Source organism: Phoxinus phoxinus (assembly GCF_949152265.1).
Source record: "Phoxinus phoxinus genome assembly, chromosome: 14".
In the NCBI taxonomy this organism is placed as follows: Eukaryota; Metazoa; Chordata; class Actinopteri; order Cypriniformes; family Leuciscidae; genus Phoxinus; species Phoxinus phoxinus.
Genome location: NC_136889.1, coordinates 7,941,059 through 7,958,499, shown reverse-complemented (window position 1 = coordinate 7,958,499; position 17,441 = coordinate 7,941,059). Strand labels below are relative to the sequence as shown.

The window sequence follows — 17,441 nt, the reverse complement described above, 5'->3', positions numbered from 1 at the left end:
AGTCCTAAAGCCTCTGAAATTGTACTTTTGGGTTCATGTGCATTGATCTTTTATGTACTGTCTATGGCATTGATTGGTTTGATGCATGTGTTTCCAAAGATAAAGGGGAACTCTTATGAATATATGTGCGTATGAGTACATTCAACCGAGACTAATGCTATCGTTTTATGACAGATTGAATACATGTATGAGTAGCGAAGGTCATGATTCAATTGTCACAGTCAGGTTATTTATCTTCACCAAGTGTCGTAAGCTGAATCACTAGAATATAAGGTATGTTCTTTTCTGATTCTTGAGAACTCAGTAGAAAGATCATCTTGCTGCTTTGGATATTTCACCTTTATTTATTTGCGTCATTATGTAGGCCTATTATATTTGTATAATGAATTGATACTATGTCAGATTGAAATGGCATTGAACAATTAATAATAACATGGAATAATAACATTTAAATAAATAAATACATTTTAATTTAAAACTATTTTCTTTTACATGAAAATAAAAGCTTTTAGTCTTGTGCCGGAGTTTCATCCCTCTCCAAACTTGACGAGTGAGATTTCCCTATCGTTCCCAATTTATGCATGGAAATGCATTTACTATGGTAGGCTATACCGCGGGCTCTACCTACATGGCATTCGATTTGCATTTCCTCTTTTATTTGTAAGGGACTGTTGTTTGATACCTTGTCTTATTTGACTGGAAAATATGTTATAAACAAAACACTGCTTGTCCTATCAATGTTACCGTCCAAGTAAAAACAAGAAACAGAAAAGTAGAGCCCTGTCATTTTTCCCCCTTCAGTTGGCTATCTTGGTGGGTGGGTGGATGGGGATGGGGATGGGGATTTGGGGGGGTTTGGGGGATTTGAGAGCCATTAAATCACATTTATTCAAATTACAATTATTCACTTTACACTACCATTTAAAAGTTTTTTTTTATGTCAGCTTAAACATTTTAAGTAAGAAAAAGAAAAAAAAACCTTATTAAAGAATCCTGAAAAATCAATATTTACACAAAAATATAAGGCAGCACAACTGTTTTCTAAATTTAATGATTTCTGGAGGATCAGGTGATGAAGACTGGATTGGAATAGGCTAATGATGCTGACAGGAATAATACATTTTAAAATGTATTAAAGTAGAATGCAGGCATTTTAAATTCATATAATATTTTACAATATTTCTGTTTTAACAGTATTCTCTGATTAAATACATTTATTTATTTTTAGCACAAGATACTTTTTTTAACAACATAAAAAAAACATCCAACCTACCCCAAACGTTTGAACGGCTAATGTTAATATACATTTTATATATTAAATATATATTAAACATAACTTAAACAGTTTTATTGGTAGATTATTTAAATAAAAAAATAAAATTATTTAGCTAAACTAAACATTTGGATGTTTTTATCAGCAGTGTCAGCTGGTAAACCACAGGACAAAAATAAGTGTCAAATTCAAAGAGTGTGAAGTAACACCTAAGCCTTTTAGATAAACGAGAACTAAAATATCTGATAAGCATGTCATGCAGGACATCTTAAAACTGGCTCCTGTATTATGAAGCATTCGTCGTAATATGTCGAAATTGTTGAGAATAATAATAAAGTTCACTCATACTTCTTGAAACAACAAGCTTTGTGGTTGTTACCGCAAAGCTATCTAACCATGATCACATCTACATATTTCCGTGTGTGATATGTGCGAAGTCGGTGGCTGCCTTGTGTGAGAGTCAGTTAAAGAGAGAATGGGAGAGAGAGGGCGGGGGGGAGAGAGAGAGGGGAGAGAAGAGGAAATGCAGTCTGTGTGCGACTCTTGAAAAGTCCATTCGAGTTCACTTGCACAGCTCATCTCCAGTTTGACAATGCCCAACTACACAGTGACCATCGCCACTGGCACTCAGTGGTTTGCTGGAACAGATGACTACATTTACCTGACCCTGGTGGGATCTGAGGGATGCAGTGAGAGAACCCTCCTGGATAAACCCCTCTATAATGACTTCGAGAGAGGAGCGGTAAGAAACTAACGGTCTTTACCTGCTATAAATATGCGGTAACACTTTATTTTACAATATGTTGCATGTAATTATGCATGCAATTACACGCAACTACCCTTACGAAAACTGACCATGATTTTACTACAAATAAAACAAAAAACACATGGTTGTATTGTATTTAAACCTGCATGGTAACCATAAATGAACAATTTTGCTACACTAACCATACATGATGTTTGTAGTAAACCTGTGGTTATACAAATGGTATTAAATCTGCCAAAGAAACATGGTTACACTTTTACTATAATAAAACCATGGTTCATTTTCGTAAGGGTAACCCTAAATCGAACCCTAACCCTATAATAAGTAGCCTACATGTTGCTAATTACTTTAATGTAAAATTATTACGCGGTAACAAGAACACCTTAAAATAAAGGGTTACACTTAATTTTAAGGTGTCTTGTTTACACTGTAATTATACATTATGTACTGAGTAATATTAACTATATGTACTTTAAGGTTAGATTAGGGGTTGGTTGGTTAGTTGCATGTAATTATGCATAATGTATTACTGTGGTAAACAACATATTTAACAATAACACTGTAAAATAAAGTGTTACCAAATAAAGTGTAGCCCTATATGCAAAGATTGTGTATGACTATATATTAGACCTTTAAGATCCTTTTAAAGAGTTTGTTCCATTGTATCTGAATTATATTTAATGTATTGTGCTATTAAAAAATTGCATGACAGAAATGAATTGCCTTTCTCTTTTTGAATGAAATGTGCAAACCTTTATAGGCTTTATATTATTTCACGACTGTTGATTAATTTGACTTCAAAGCATATAGACCACAAGTATGCTGATTAATAAGTGCTTGGGAAAAATAGCTGGATCAAAATGGAAATTGCCATTTTAAAAATGGCAGATCAAATTTTGGGCATGTTTTCTTCCCATATTTAATGATTATGGCTTCATGACTAATCAAAAATAATCAAAATCTCTTCATAACAACAACATCTTGGTGTAATTCAAGGTGGACTCGTATGACATCAGTGTGGGAGAGGACCTGGGTGAAATTGAGCTGTTGAAAATCGAAAAGAAGAAATACTGGGTGTACGATGACTGGTACTGCAAATACGTCACGGTGAAGACACCTTATGGAGATTACGTTGAGTTTCCCTGCTTTCGCTGGTTAGTTGATGACAAGGAAGTGGTCCTCCGAGATGGCAGGGGTAGGTTCTGATTGGGTGTGCACATTTTTTCCTGTAATAGAGCGCTAAACTTTACCATAATATAATGTTTCAATGTTTGCTGTGTTTCAGCTCGATTGCCACAGCATGACAAGACCGGATTGGCGAAACAACACAGGCACAAAGAACTAGAACAGAGACAGAAGACATACAGGTTTGGTGCAACTTTTAGAAAGAGGTTAACCGCTATTCTAGTTCTGGTCTCCAGGAAAAATGCTTTCCTCATAAATGCACATGTGGTCAAGTCTACGATTTCAACAGACCATTCGTTTTCCTCTTCTCACAGCGCTTGCCTCATATTAATAGGCGTTACAGTCACAGAAACTTTCACGCACTGCATTTTGTTTCAGAGTTTGAGGGGAAATCAAAACGTCAAACAATGTCTGAAAACGTGTTAGTTGGAGTGATGAGTGGGATTTATTCTTATGGTTATGGTCAGAACAGTGTATTCAGGACAAACTGGATGATACAGTCAGGAATATAAATGATTAAAAATAATATTTGTGATATATATATTTATTTATATATATAGTATGTATATATAGCCTACTATAACACTTTTTTTTTACACTGTTTAATCTTTACCCTGGTATTAATTCTGTGTAATTCTGTGTATTTCAGAGTTCGTACTGTGCACTCTTAAAAGGTTCTTTATTTGCATCGATGGTTCCATGAAGATCTTTTATTTTAGCTTCTTGATAGTGGAAATAATTATTTTAAGAACTGTTTACTAAAAGGTTCTTCTTTGGGGAACTGAACATGTTTCTTCTATGGCATCACTGTGTTAAAAAAAAACACTGTTGAAATTCCAGGGTTAACGGTCTTACACGCGACCTGTTTAAAAGGGTCCTATTATGCTTTTCCACTTTTTCAACTTTAGTTGGAGTGTAATGTTGCTGTTTGAGCATAAAAAAGATCTGCAAGGTTACAAACCTCAAAGTCCACTCCAAAGGGAGATATTTTATTAATCAGAATCCCCTTTTCTACCACTCGATGAAGTCATAAGGTTACTCATTTAAATAATTCCCGCCCACGAAATATGCAAAAAAGGGGGACGAGGCATTACAGAAGACAGTGTTGTCGCTATGTCAAAGAGACGCTGTTTTGTCCACCCCGTTTCCAAAACAATTTTTTTGACCTTCCAACGGCTGACGAACTTAGAGTGGTTTAAATTTATTTTAAACACTGCTGAACATTAAAACCCGAATGTTTATCTGTGCGCTGCACTTTTTATGGAGAACAGCTTGTTTGCTAGCTTATATAAGCTCTCGCTTTTGTAAGATGGTTCACTGCTCTTTAGGAAAATTAACCATGGTTTAATAATCGATTACTGTTTGTATTATCTTAGTTTTCCGACAAATATCACGATTAAATGGTATATAACATCGTATCTATAATGTATAAGAAAATTACAAAAAACATACCACTCTGAAACGTCCTGAGAAATATGTGCTTGCAAAGTCTATGCATGAAAAATTTGTTCTGCACAGTCCTCTTGTTCGTTAACATTGTCAGGGTCTGAATCGGGCTCAAAATTGGTTTGAAATTGACGCCATCTTTAATATTTACACTAGAAAAGAACTTGCAGTTATGGAGAGGTCAGCTAACCAATCACAGCACATTTCGTATTTCGGAAGGAGGGGCTTCATCGAAATAAGTGTGTTAGAGCCAGACTGGGGAGAGAGGTGCTGTAATAATGCAGAATATGTGAATAAATAATGCGTTTTTTGAACAATCAAGCATGAAACCATATTCTAGTACCATACATCCCAAAAATAAAATCAAGACTTGGTAAAAGAGCATAATAGGACCCCTTTAAATAACATTCTGTCTCGCTCTTGCGCATCGATTGAATTTATATTCCTGGGTTGTACCAAGTTTGTCCTGAATACACTGTTCTGACCATAATCGTAAGAATAAAGCACTCTCATCACTCCAATTAACACTTTGTCCACCATTGTTTGACGTTTTGGTTTTGAAAGCAAAACACAGCACGTAAACGTTTCTGTGACTGTACAAAGTGTTTGAATATTCAATGAGGCAAGCGCTGTTCAGTTTGTTGCTAAACAACTGGGCGTCATTTTCTAACACTCCATCCTTTCACACCATTATAGACACATTTATTCACCCTCATGTCGATCCAATCCTGTAAGACCTTTTTCTTCTGTGGAACACAAAAGAGTAGGCCTACATATTTTGTTTTGATTTATTCGATATTTTAAAGAATGACATGACAGAAGTTATATTTGGGTAGACTATCCCTTTAAAAGGAGAGTTAAAAAAAGTAAAGAGTGAAAAAAGTGTGAAAAGCCTTCTAGAGAACACTAATTATAGGAACAGAAATCTGCATTTGTCTAGTAACTCACTTGACTGAATCTGGGATGTCTGCCGATGATACCATCACTACCACATCTGACCACACTGCCCAGGAAATCCAGTTTTAGAAAGCAGAACTTTTTTATTATTATTTCATAATATTGACAATAAATGATTTGGTGCTGACGTAAAATAATTTTGACATTTTAAAACATGATTTTGTTCTTCATGTTGAAGATGGAAAGAGTGGCATCCTGGCTTCCCTATGAGTATAGATGCCAAAGCCCATAGAGATCTTCCACGAGACATTCAGTTTGACAGCGAGAAAGGAGTGGACTTTGTGCTCAACTACAGCAAAGCGTAAGATTCATTTTATTTTCTGGTCTGTTCAGTCAGATCACTGTTATTTACATAAAGGGAACGTCTGTTTGTATTTATGCACATTTGCATGTTTCTTTTAGAACTCTGTTTGTGTTTTGCATGTATCTCTAGCAAGGTCTGAATACACATATGCATTGTATTTGTGGTATTATACATTTGCACAGGCCTTGCTGAACTGTGTTAGCCTGTAGATTCATATAAGAGTGTGACCGTTAAAAGGGGGAAATTGCGGATTCAGTAGATTGTGTTGTTGATATAAATAGCTTTGAGAAGTGTCTTGCTCAGTCACAAGCATGTAGTACGTGTTTATCATTCATATCTGCAGATGCACTGATAGTCAGATTATTACAACAACAAGAAAGAATTAGGTTGAGCTCTCTGGTTCAGTGTGTAGGTGTGAGAAACTGCTTTGGTAATGCTTGTGAAAACGAAGTGCAGTTAATTGTACTGAATGTGCATTTGATGTGAACATCACATCTTTAAAGTGTAATTTAAAAAACAATAGACTTGCAGATAAAATAAAATAAATGAAATAAAATTCCACTTGAGAGTATTTAGAGAAAGTACACTTTTATGACTACATTTCTTAAAGGGATAGTTCACCCAAAAATGAAAATTCTGCCATCATTTACTCACCATGAAGTTGTTCCAAACCTGTATGAATTTCTTTCTTCTGCTGAACACAAAGGAAGATATTCCCTGTAGCCAAACAGTTGATGGACCCCATTGACTTCCATAGTATAAAAAAATAAATTAAATAAAAAAATACTATGGAAGTCAATGGGGCCCATCAACTGTTTGGCTACAGGGAATATCTTTCTTTGTGCTCAGCAGAAGAAAGAAATGCATACAGGTTTGGAACATCTTGAGGGAGAGTAAATGATGAAAGAACTTTCTTTTTTTGGGAGAACTATCCCTTTAATACACTTAAAGGTTTACTTAAAGTACATTTGAAATCATTGTTAATCATAATCTTTTGTTGCACTGTAAAGAAGTACATTTATTGCGTTGACTAACATAAAGCACATGTAAAGTATACTTGAATATAAAATCAACTGTAGTTTGATATTCATTATTACATAGTATAATTTGTAATATATTTCTAAATTTCAGTTTCATCATTAGAGATTTGTAATTACAAATATATTGAAATACATGAAATGACATTCAGAACTGTATTATATTTCAAAGACAATAGAAGTATGAAATTACATATAAAGATGGGTCAAAAACTAATTGCATTTAATACAATTTAAACTATAATGCATTTGCAAAATTGCAAATAACATACAATGAAGTGTACTCTTTTAAAATTATGCTAAAGTGTACTTCTTTTTCACAAGGGTAGACTATCCAAAATCCTGTGTCAAAATTGAAAATGGCAAAAAAATTGCCTAATATTAATTTACTCAACTAGCTCAAAATTTCTCAAAATAATATCACCAAATACTGCATCTCTCTCTTTATATGTTATTGCAATATATATAATGCAATATAATATATCATTACTCATATGTGATGCGTTTTTATATTTGACTGTGTTCTATTCCTTAGGATCGAGAATCTTTACGTAAACCAGTTCATGCACATGTTCCAGTCCTCATGGGGAGATTTTGCAGACTTTGAGCGTATATTCATGAGAATTAAGAACACAATATCAGGTTTGGACAGTCAGTTATTAACATTTATGTAATGATCTGTTGAAGATTTGCACATGACACACAATTAGCTAGCTCACAAACACTATCATCTCTTATCATGCATGAATCACCTATTTGGAATTCGCAGCACTGCTTTTTGAGTACAATATTTCGTTTTTATGTTAGGTTTAATACTCACAATATACCAAATAGTTCTGAGTGACAATTTTAAAGCACACAGCTGCTTCAAAATTTCATTTTTGAGATATGAATGTGTATAATTTAGGTACGGGAAAAATACCTTCAGGTATATACACTATTTTATTTGCCTGCTTGTGTTTCTTGCACAGAGTATGTGATGCAGCATTGGAAGGAAGATTTCATGTTTGGATACCAGTTCTTAAATGGCTGTAACCCAGTGGTCATCAGGAAATGCACAGAAATTCCCGACAAGTTTCCAGTCACACAAAAGCTTGTGGAGAACAGTCTGGAGAGAGGTCTCACACTGGAAGAAGAGCTCAAGGTATGCATATGCAACACACATGAGCCATTCACAGGTTGTGTCGGTTCAACGTGCAACAACCAACGTGACAGTGCATGGTTTTAGTACAAGTTCGTGTCTTGCTTTTCAGGAAGGAAACATCTTCATTGCTGACTACGAGTTATTAGATGGTGTTACTGCCAATGCTACGGACCCATGCACGCTTCAGTACTTGGCTGCACCCATCTGTCTGCTGTATAACAACATTCAGAACAAAATCATGCCAATTGCCATCCAGGTATCTACACTTAAAAACAAGCACATATGAAACACACCAGACAGTTTTCACAGCACAATGCGAGATAAGATCATTTCTGCGTCTGCATTTTTTTTTTCTCACACTCTCATGCTGCCGTTTGAAATTAGACAAGAACAGCTATATGAAAAACATTTTTTGGCTCTATTTCACTTTTTCTCTCAAAGAATGAAAACAGCGTTAGTGATAAATATTACATAAAGACATATGTGTCAGAGCCAAAGTTTTGTCTAAAGATACACACCAGTAATGTTATTGCACACAAGCATGTTTATAAAAGCTACTTAAATATCCTAACTGAACTAAGGCCTATTCCTGGTTTAATCTAAGCGCTGTCTGTGAAACCAGGTCTATATGTGATACACTCTTCATTGATAAAATGGCTTTTATTACGTAGTAGGTATACATTGTTCTGTTATTTTTTCAGGATACACTTTTTGGAAAAGGACATAGCAATAAATGTTGATAGAAGATGGAATAAGAAATAAGGGCCACGGGAGGGTCTTTAAGGGTCTTTAGCAGTTTTAAGAATAAAATACTCAACAATGGTCTTAACTGATGAATTTGCAAATGGTTTGTCTTAAAGCATATTAAAAACACATAGATATATAAACAACATTTAAAACTTGATTTTCGCCACAGGAGTCTTTATAAAATAAGTATTTTCTTATGATGGCAAAGTTGAATAGCTGAATTTTCAACATTATTATCAGTTTTTAGTGTCACATGATTCTTCAGAAATGATTTTAATGTGCTGATTTGGTGCTTAAGAAACATTTCTAATTATCAATGTTGAAAACAGTTTTGCTGCTTAACATTTTGTGGTGGCAACCGTGATACTGTAAGCAAAAAGAATTACAGGAAGTTTGTGGGTGATGGGTGGGGGAGGGGGTGTGTGTGTGTGAGAATATGGTAATTGTAACTGTCAAGCACCAAATCACATTCAAATAGACCACATGGTGTATGCCAGGGTTCCTCAAATCCGGCTCCAAATTCCTCAAGTTTAGCTCCAACTCTAATCAAAGAAACCTGAACAAGCTAATCGAGGTACTTACAGCTAGGTGAGTTTGAGCTAAACTCTGCAGGGCAGTGGCCCTCTAGGGCTGGATTTGAGGAACCCTGGTCTGGTGTATGCGCTACATATACAAGTTTTCTGAATTTTCATAGCTTTGTGCAAGGTAAATAGGGAAGGAAGTCATGCAAGTCATATATTGATTTTATTTGTCATATATTAAGTGAATGGAATATGAGAAATAGGGAAGTCTCACACGCACACCCTTGCACAATTTGAAAACCATGGCTTATGCGATTGTCTGCAAAATTACTTTTGAAAATGACCTCTTTTTTCATTTTGGATAGCTGGGTCAGACACCAGGAGAGGATAATCCCATCTTCCTTCCAACTGATGATGAGTATGACTGGTTGCTGGCCAAGATCTGGGTGAGATCTTCAGACTTCCACATACACCAGACAGTCACACATCTTCTCAGGACACATCTGATATCTGAGGTCTTTGGCATAGCCATGTTCAGACAACTGCCGGCAGTTCATCCTGTTTTTAAGGTAATTCCTTGTTCTCTCTATGGAATTTAATCTATAACATTGGTTTGAATGTATACGCATGGTTGAGGATACATTCTAAAGGCATCTTCTACTCTTCCAGTTGCTGTTACCTCACATCCGTTTTACAATTGCCATTAACACCAAGGCTCGTGAGCAGCTAATCTGTGAGTGTGGACTTTTTGACAAGGTTAGTTTCTCTCTTTCTCCACAGTTCACTTCCTCTATAACCAAACTCTGTCTAGAATGTTCTCTATATGGGCCAGATTTACTAACAGCTTGCACCAGCGCAAAGCCTCTTTTGGCGTTAAAATAATACTGTCAGGATTTACTAAAGACACGCAGTGAAGAATTTGCGCTGAAAGCCGTGGGGACAGTTATTTTTGTGGCTGACCTCATTGCATATGCATTTAAAGGAGTTTCAAAAGTTTCTAAATTTATGGGAGGAGAGTATTTAATTGAATCAGGCAAGGTGGTTTACTAAGATTTGCGCTAGTCAATTTACTGGTATTTGCACCATTATTTAACGCCTTAAACCAGACGCTCATTTGCGCTGCTCTTCACGTCATCAGTAGATCTCGCACAGAACTTTACACTCCCATCTGCGCTTTTATGGGATTGCGCTCTCACACCAATTTGCCCTGTTAAGTAAATCTGGCCCAAAAATTGTTTTAAACAAATTGGTTTAATAAATGTTTCAATGACACACTTATAAAGATAGTTACTTTTTTCATTCCTGAATTAATCAGTATTTTTCAGCCTGAAAGATTCAAGACTCATTCATACAGACAGGCTGCATCCGAATATGCCTATTTCCCTACGCAGCATGCAAATAGCAGAATGTGAAAAGAGTAATATTGTAACGTGCTCCAAGAACCAAGAGTCAGGATCTAGATGCAGATAAAAATGATGTTTAATGGCTCAAAACAGTAATTCGTGGCTTGAGCGTAGAACACATGACAGAGCGTGGAGCTTCACCTTAACAATGAATCCATGTTCACACAAACATTAAAACAAACTAACATTCAGACAATAATCCGTACAGGTAAGAAAGAATACCATGGTTAAATAACAGAACTAATTAGATAACACTGGACACCTGAGTCTAATTAGCAAGAACAAAAGAACTACAAAGACCATGAACAGAACTACAAAAGGAACATCAACTCAAATGACAATTTTCAAAATAAAAGACGTGACAAAGCACAGGTTTCTTACAAATATCCAAATTCACAGTAGTGAAAAAGTTCCGGATGACATACTACTTCTGGCTAAATTCTGAAGGGCGCATCCAATAGACACTTTACTATCCCATGAGGCCACGGGAGAGATTTGTAAATAGTAGTGAAGCGATACAAATTACGCTGGTACATAACAATGACAACATGGCGAATGTAATACGTCGGATTTAGTAGCCCTACGTACTCAGTGAGTATGTGATTTCGGAGAAAGCGTGTTGTTGAACGAATTGGTTGATTGAATAATTCAATAACTCACTCATAAAGACAGTCATTTGTTTTGTTCCTGAAAGAATCAGTATGTTTGAACAAATCATCTGAGTAAATTAATCACTTATAAAGACAGTCTCGCTTCTCGCTACCTACTGGTATACTGCAACATCCAGAAAGGGTGACTGAAAAAAATTGCATACTCTCTTGAGTAGGTACTTATTTTGAATAAGTAATTACTTCACGACCGCTTAAAAAGTATGTTCTATAACTATATAGTATGAATGTGTGTAGTATGAATGTAATCCGGACGTACTACATTCGCCATGCTGTCATTATCATGTGACCTGCGTAAGTTACGTCGCTTCACGGCCATTCATAAATCCGCCCGCGGAAGAAGTAGGTAATTCGGGTACTTTTTTGCCTACAGGTTTATGAGTTCTGTGAATTCGGACATACTTCTTTTGACACATACTGTTTTTTGCCTACTATAAAGTAGAGAAGTATGAGATTTTGGATGTAACCTTACAGTCTGAATACGCATAGACACATAAGGTCCTTCCACACTGAGTCCGAAATTTTCTTATGCGTTTTTTCAAAATACCAAAATTGTCAAAATACCATTCAAACTGCTTGCTACGGATGCGAAAAACGAAGATCGAACCCGATCTGAATTTTTTTTTTACGTGCGCAAATTTCGGACGCGAATTTCGGACTCAGTGTGCAATGACCTATAGGCCTACTCTTAAAAATTAAGGTTCTAAATGTGGGTTTTCGCAGTGCATGCCATAGAAGAACCATTCTGTTCTCCAAAGAACATTTCAGCGATCAGTTCTTAAAAGAACCATATTTTTTCTTAATGTGATGAACATTTGATTAATCTTTAGAACTTTTTCTGTACTCTATCATTCTCTGTGTGTGTATCACAGGCTAATGGGACAGGTGGAGGCGGCCACGTAGAACTGATCCAGAGGTCCATGAAAACCTTCACATACAAGTCCTTGTGTTTCCCAGACGCCATAAAAGAACGAGGCATGGACAGCCAAGAGGAAGTGCCCTACTACTTTTACAGAGATGATGGCTGCAGTGTCTGGGAGGCTGTGATAAGGTCTGTTACATAGCTGATAAAAAGAAGAATAAACATTCAGTTGTAAAAAGGAAGGAAAAAGACTTTAAAAAAAACTTGTTTTTTTGTTTATTAACTTGATATTGATTTGCTCTCTTTCTAGTTTTGTCACAGATGTAGTGGACATCTACTATGACAAAGATGAGACAGTTCAGGGTGATGAAGAGATCCAGGCATTTGTGAAAGATGTTTGCAGCTTTGGAATGCAAGATTTTGACAAATGTGGTAAATATATTCTTAAAACAAATTAAAAAATTGCATGATCCAAAGGGAGTACACCATTATAAAGAGTACTTTTTATAGAAAGAATATACTTACTGTAACTGGGAACTGAATATAATGTTTTCAGACAAGTGTACACTCTTTAGGTACACTTAAGTGGCCTTTATTTAATTTACATTATATTATAAATTTGAAGCCCTCAAGTGCACATTCAATACATTTAACACTTTCCCAAGGGTATGTTCTTTATATACTGTATAATAATAAGACAGTCTGATGTTAAAGGGTTAGTTCACTCAAAAAATGGAAATTCTGTCATTAATTACTCACCCTCATGTCGTTCCAAACCAGTAAGACTTTCGTTCATCTTAGAAAAACAAATGAAGATTGTTTTGTTGAAACCTCCATTGACAGCTATGCAACTACCCCTTTGATGCTTCAAAAATTCCATAAAGAGATCGTAAAACTAATCCATATGAATTGAGCGGTTTAGTCCAAATTTTCTGAAAATGAACAAGTCTTGCAGGTTTGGAGTGACATGAGGGTGAGTAAATGATGACAGAATTTTAATTTTTGGGTAAACTATTCCTTTAAATGGCTTTCTTAAGAGTATACTGGTGACAGAATACGTGTATGGCATCAGTAACTTTTAAGGTCCTCTTTCAGTTCACTGTTCAGCAGGTTAACTGAACCACAAATCTTTTAGCTAGCAAATATTTAACTTATAACTAGTTATAGGGCTACTGGCCTTGGATTTCCGGCCTGAGAGTATTCTTATGTAAATGTGTCTGACCTCTACATGAACCCTATATTGATGACAAGTCATTGTTTGCAGAGTTTCCCAAGAGTTTACAAACCAAAGAGCAGCTAGTGGAGTATCTAACTATCGTCATATTCACTGCTTCTGCGCAACATGCCGGAGTAAACTTCGGCCAGGTGAAATTACACAGTATGATGTTTCTGGCATATTTTGTTGTAAAGTGAAATGAACAGCAAAACTAATATCCATGTTCTGACTCTTTACTCCAGTTTGACTGGTGTTCATGGATTCCTAATTCCCCTCCGACCATGCGAAAACCTCCTCCTACAAAGAAGGGTGAAGTGGATATGAAGTACATAGTGGAGAGTCTGCCTGATCGAGGACGCTCCTGTTGGCATCTGGGCGCTGTGTGGGCCCTCAGTCAGTTTCAAGAAAATGAGGTATGAAATAAGTGCATATCTACAGGAATACACACAAGCTCAGATGTGCTATGTGTACAATGACAGATTCTGAAATTTATGATTTTTGCAGCTGTTTCTAGGTATGTATCCAGATGAACACTTCATCGAGAAACCTGTGAAAGAAGCGATGGTGAAATTCCGCAAGAAACTTGGAGAATTGACCAAAGTCGTCAAGAGCCGAAATGAGGGGAAGAAGCTGCCTTACTACTATATGTCTCCAGAAAGAATCCCAAACAGTGTGGCTGTGTGATTCACCAGTCACGCGGAACCATGCATAGAGTGTTTATCAGAGTGTTTTATGGGATCATTTAAAAAAAAAGAAGAAACATTTTTATATATATATATATATCAAGGTCGCTATGTGTAATGTAAGAGAAGTTTCGTAATAAGTTACGCATAGTTAAAATTCGTAGCCAGATAGTGGCCAGTAAATAAGTTAATAAGTAGCCAGAATTGATTTTATTTTGATGTCAGCCATTTGCTGTTTGCTATGTCTTCTTGAGTTTAAAACAGCTTTTTTGTTTGAAAATTGTGTGTAACAGATTCAAGTAACACTTTATTTTAGTGTCATTGTTATGTTACATGTAGTTACTATAGTACTATGATCTATAAATTATGCATAATTACATGCAATTAACCCAAAACCAAACAAAACCCTAATCCTAACCCTATAGTAAGTATGTTACTTAATATTACTCAGTACTTAACCCCTTATATTCACAGCCATTACACATTTAAAACAGTAATATCCTATACTAAACCTAAACTAATCTTGACAAACTATATATTATTTGAAAGCTTACAATCTCTAGTTTACATATTTGCTGATTTTCAAAATAAATTACAGAGGAGCCGTAATTTATCAATTTGCAACAAGAATATTTTCATACTCCTAAGGCGTGTGCAGACCTTTATTTTGAAATAGTGATGAACATGAAAAATCATGAAAGAATGGTAGAAACCTCAGTTTGTTGTCATGCCAAGAGTTCAAAAGATAGCATCCATTCAATTATTTTAGAAAAAATGGCCTAAACATTTTTTAAATATAAAGAAAAAAAGAAAAGATTCACCATTTGTAATGTGGCAGCGAGCTATAATGCACATACGTGTTCATTTTGTGTTTCTTAGAGGTTGAATTCATTTTAAAATGTGCCAAACTTTTGCCAAACCTATACTTCTGAATAGGATGTCTACTTCAGAAATTATATGAAAATTGTAAAAATGATGGTTCTGATCACTCAAACAACATACAGTATGCAAATGGTGGCGCCCTTATTTGGGCAGTAATGTCAACTAGTGAAAAAGTGTGGTACTGCGCCCAAACAAAATCTCACTGAAAGCTTATTTTTTGAGATATCAACCTAAAATTTGAAACAAAACTTGTCCAGATTTTTGGCTTTGATTTTTTTGTGCATTTTTAGAGTCCTCCAGGTTTTGAAAATATATATTTTATATAAAATATTAATAATTAAATGTTTAACTATTATTTGTACATTTTCATAAACTTCTATAACTTTTTTTCTGTTTAACTCCCTTAATTTATTTAACTTCTACAAAAATCTGTCAAATGTCTTCTTTAAAACAAGACCAATCTTACATCTATATTCCAAAGCATTCTTGAATTACAACCATTTAAGTTCGGAATGTGCATTTTCATATCTATTTAAAAAAAGGCGGGTGCCGCTTAAGGGGTTAAATGTATACAGTGTAACAGGACACAAATAAAGTGTAACCCAGATTAATTGTATCTTTTATTTTATTTTAAGATTGATTGTTTACTTTTTAAGTCATGGATGTCTACTATAGTTATAATACTTTATTGGATAAAACATGATACATTGAGAAACACTTATATGAGTCTGGATAAATTGTCTTCTGTGAATAAATGGGCAGCTTGTTTTACTATAGTTTTGTCATGTTGTCACTGGTTATGTATTAAAGCCAAATTATATCAGGTCACTTGGATTTATTTCCTTTATTACTTTTTCTCAAAGTTATTTACTTCAGTTTGGTTACTGAGAATAGCAAAAGTTTTTTTGCATTTGCCCTTTCTACCTCCAAAGCAGTCTACACCATTTCAGCAGGAGGTTATTGGAGAATTTATTGGTTCCGTATTTTGCATAAGATAGAATTCAGCACTGGGTTTGTATTCATGCTTGTAAATAAATAGCCTACATAAGTAGGCTTATCATGTCCAGTAGCAACACATCTCCGAATTTTAACCAGGACCCAATTTATTTCAATTAAATTCACATTTATTTGTATAGCGCTTTTCATAATACATAGTTTCAAAGCAGCTTCACAGAAAATGTGTCTACATTACAATTTACAATGATCTGCTATCAGATGTCTGTGATGATCAGAAATGAGGATGCAATAATGCAAGTAAAATGGATTTATTGGAAGTTCACAGAAAGTCAGATTTAAACAAACACACGACACAGTGGCAGCAGTCAGGGTGAGCGTGAGGCTGGAGAAGTGTCCTTGAATGGCTGGGTGAGTGACGTAATCCAGATGGTGTGAACGATCATGAACTCAGTAAACAATCCAGACGGGAACGATGAACACGGGGAGAACATCCAGACAGAAAACACCGACCACAAAGACGGCAAACAGAAACGGGAACAGGAAACAACACCGGGAAACTCCACAACGATCTGACAACACAAGAGTGTTCACTGAGCATATAAAGATGCGTAGATAGGGATAAGCACACACACACACACACACGCGCGCACGCACACACACACACACACACACACACACACACACACACACACACACACACACACACACACACACACACACACACACACACACACACACACACACACACACACACACACACACGCACACACACACACACACACACACACACACACGACACACACACACAAGGAAGACAAAGAATAGACAGTTAATTTATGAACCATGACAATACTGTGTCCGTCCACAATCACTAATCACTCAGTCAGTTATCAATGTATTACGGTAATTTAAGGCCGAAACATTACAATTTGTGAACATAATGATTATTACAATATTTGGAAATTTAGCATTGGTGCAGAGTTTGTGTCATCTGTAGGCTAGTCCTTGCAATCATCTCTTCACAGGAGTGACCCAAGAGTGGTCAGGACAGGGAGTGATCAAAAAGGGGAAGTTCTTAGAGCACTAATGGGAACAAGTATTGTACAACATCAGTTCTTATGAAGGAGCAAGACTCAAAAATGTAATGTTCCCTACCAGAGGTGGACAAAGTACACAACTTCTTTACTTGAGTAAAAGTACAGATACTAGCCTACTGGTCAAATATTACTCCGTTACAACAAGTAAAAGTTGTAAAGACTGATTTTTACTTAAGTAAAAGTACAGAAGTACTCATTTTTAAAAGTAGCCTACTAAAGTATAAAAGTAAATGTCAATGCATTGTTTTATTATTGTTGCATGTAATAGCCTACTTCCAGTAGCTACCTTATGC

General features: G+C 35.6%; 1 protein-coding gene across 1 annotated transcript; it reads left to right on the top strand.

Moving 5' to 3' along the window:
- Positions 1-1,740: 1,740 nt before the first annotated feature.
- On the top strand, positions 1,741-15,004 carry alox5a (arachidonate 5-lipoxygenase a). Its single transcript, XM_079635099.1, has 14 exons — positions 1,741-2,015; positions 3,036-3,234; positions 3,325-3,406; positions 5,806-5,928; positions 7,504-7,610; positions 7,940-8,112; positions 8,222-8,368; positions 9,746-9,949; positions 10,050-10,136; positions 12,324-12,502; positions 12,624-12,745; positions 13,578-13,678; positions 13,772-13,942; positions 14,034-15,004. Exons 1-14 carry the CDS (start codon positions 1,866-1,868, stop codon positions 14,211-14,213), a joined length of 2,025 nt encoding a protein of 674 aa, XP_079491225.1. The 5' UTR covers positions 1,741-1,865; the 3' UTR covers positions 14,214-15,004.
- Positions 15,005-17,441: the final 2,437 nt, after the last annotated feature.

Bases quoted from the DNA above. Each gene is read 5' to 3' on its own strand.
- alox5a (XM_079635099.1), top strand. From the start codon at position 1,866: ATGCCCAACTACACAGTGACCATCGCCACTGGCACTCAGTGGTTTGCT. The intron at 3,235-3,324 runs GTAGGTTCTGAT...GCTGTGTTTCAG, and splicing joins GGTCCTCCGAGATGGCAGGG to CTCGATTGCCACAGCATGAC. The intron at 13,679-13,771 runs GTGAAATTACAC...TCTTTACTCCAG, and splicing joins CCGGAGTAAACTTCGGCCAG to TTTGACTGGTGTTCATGGAT.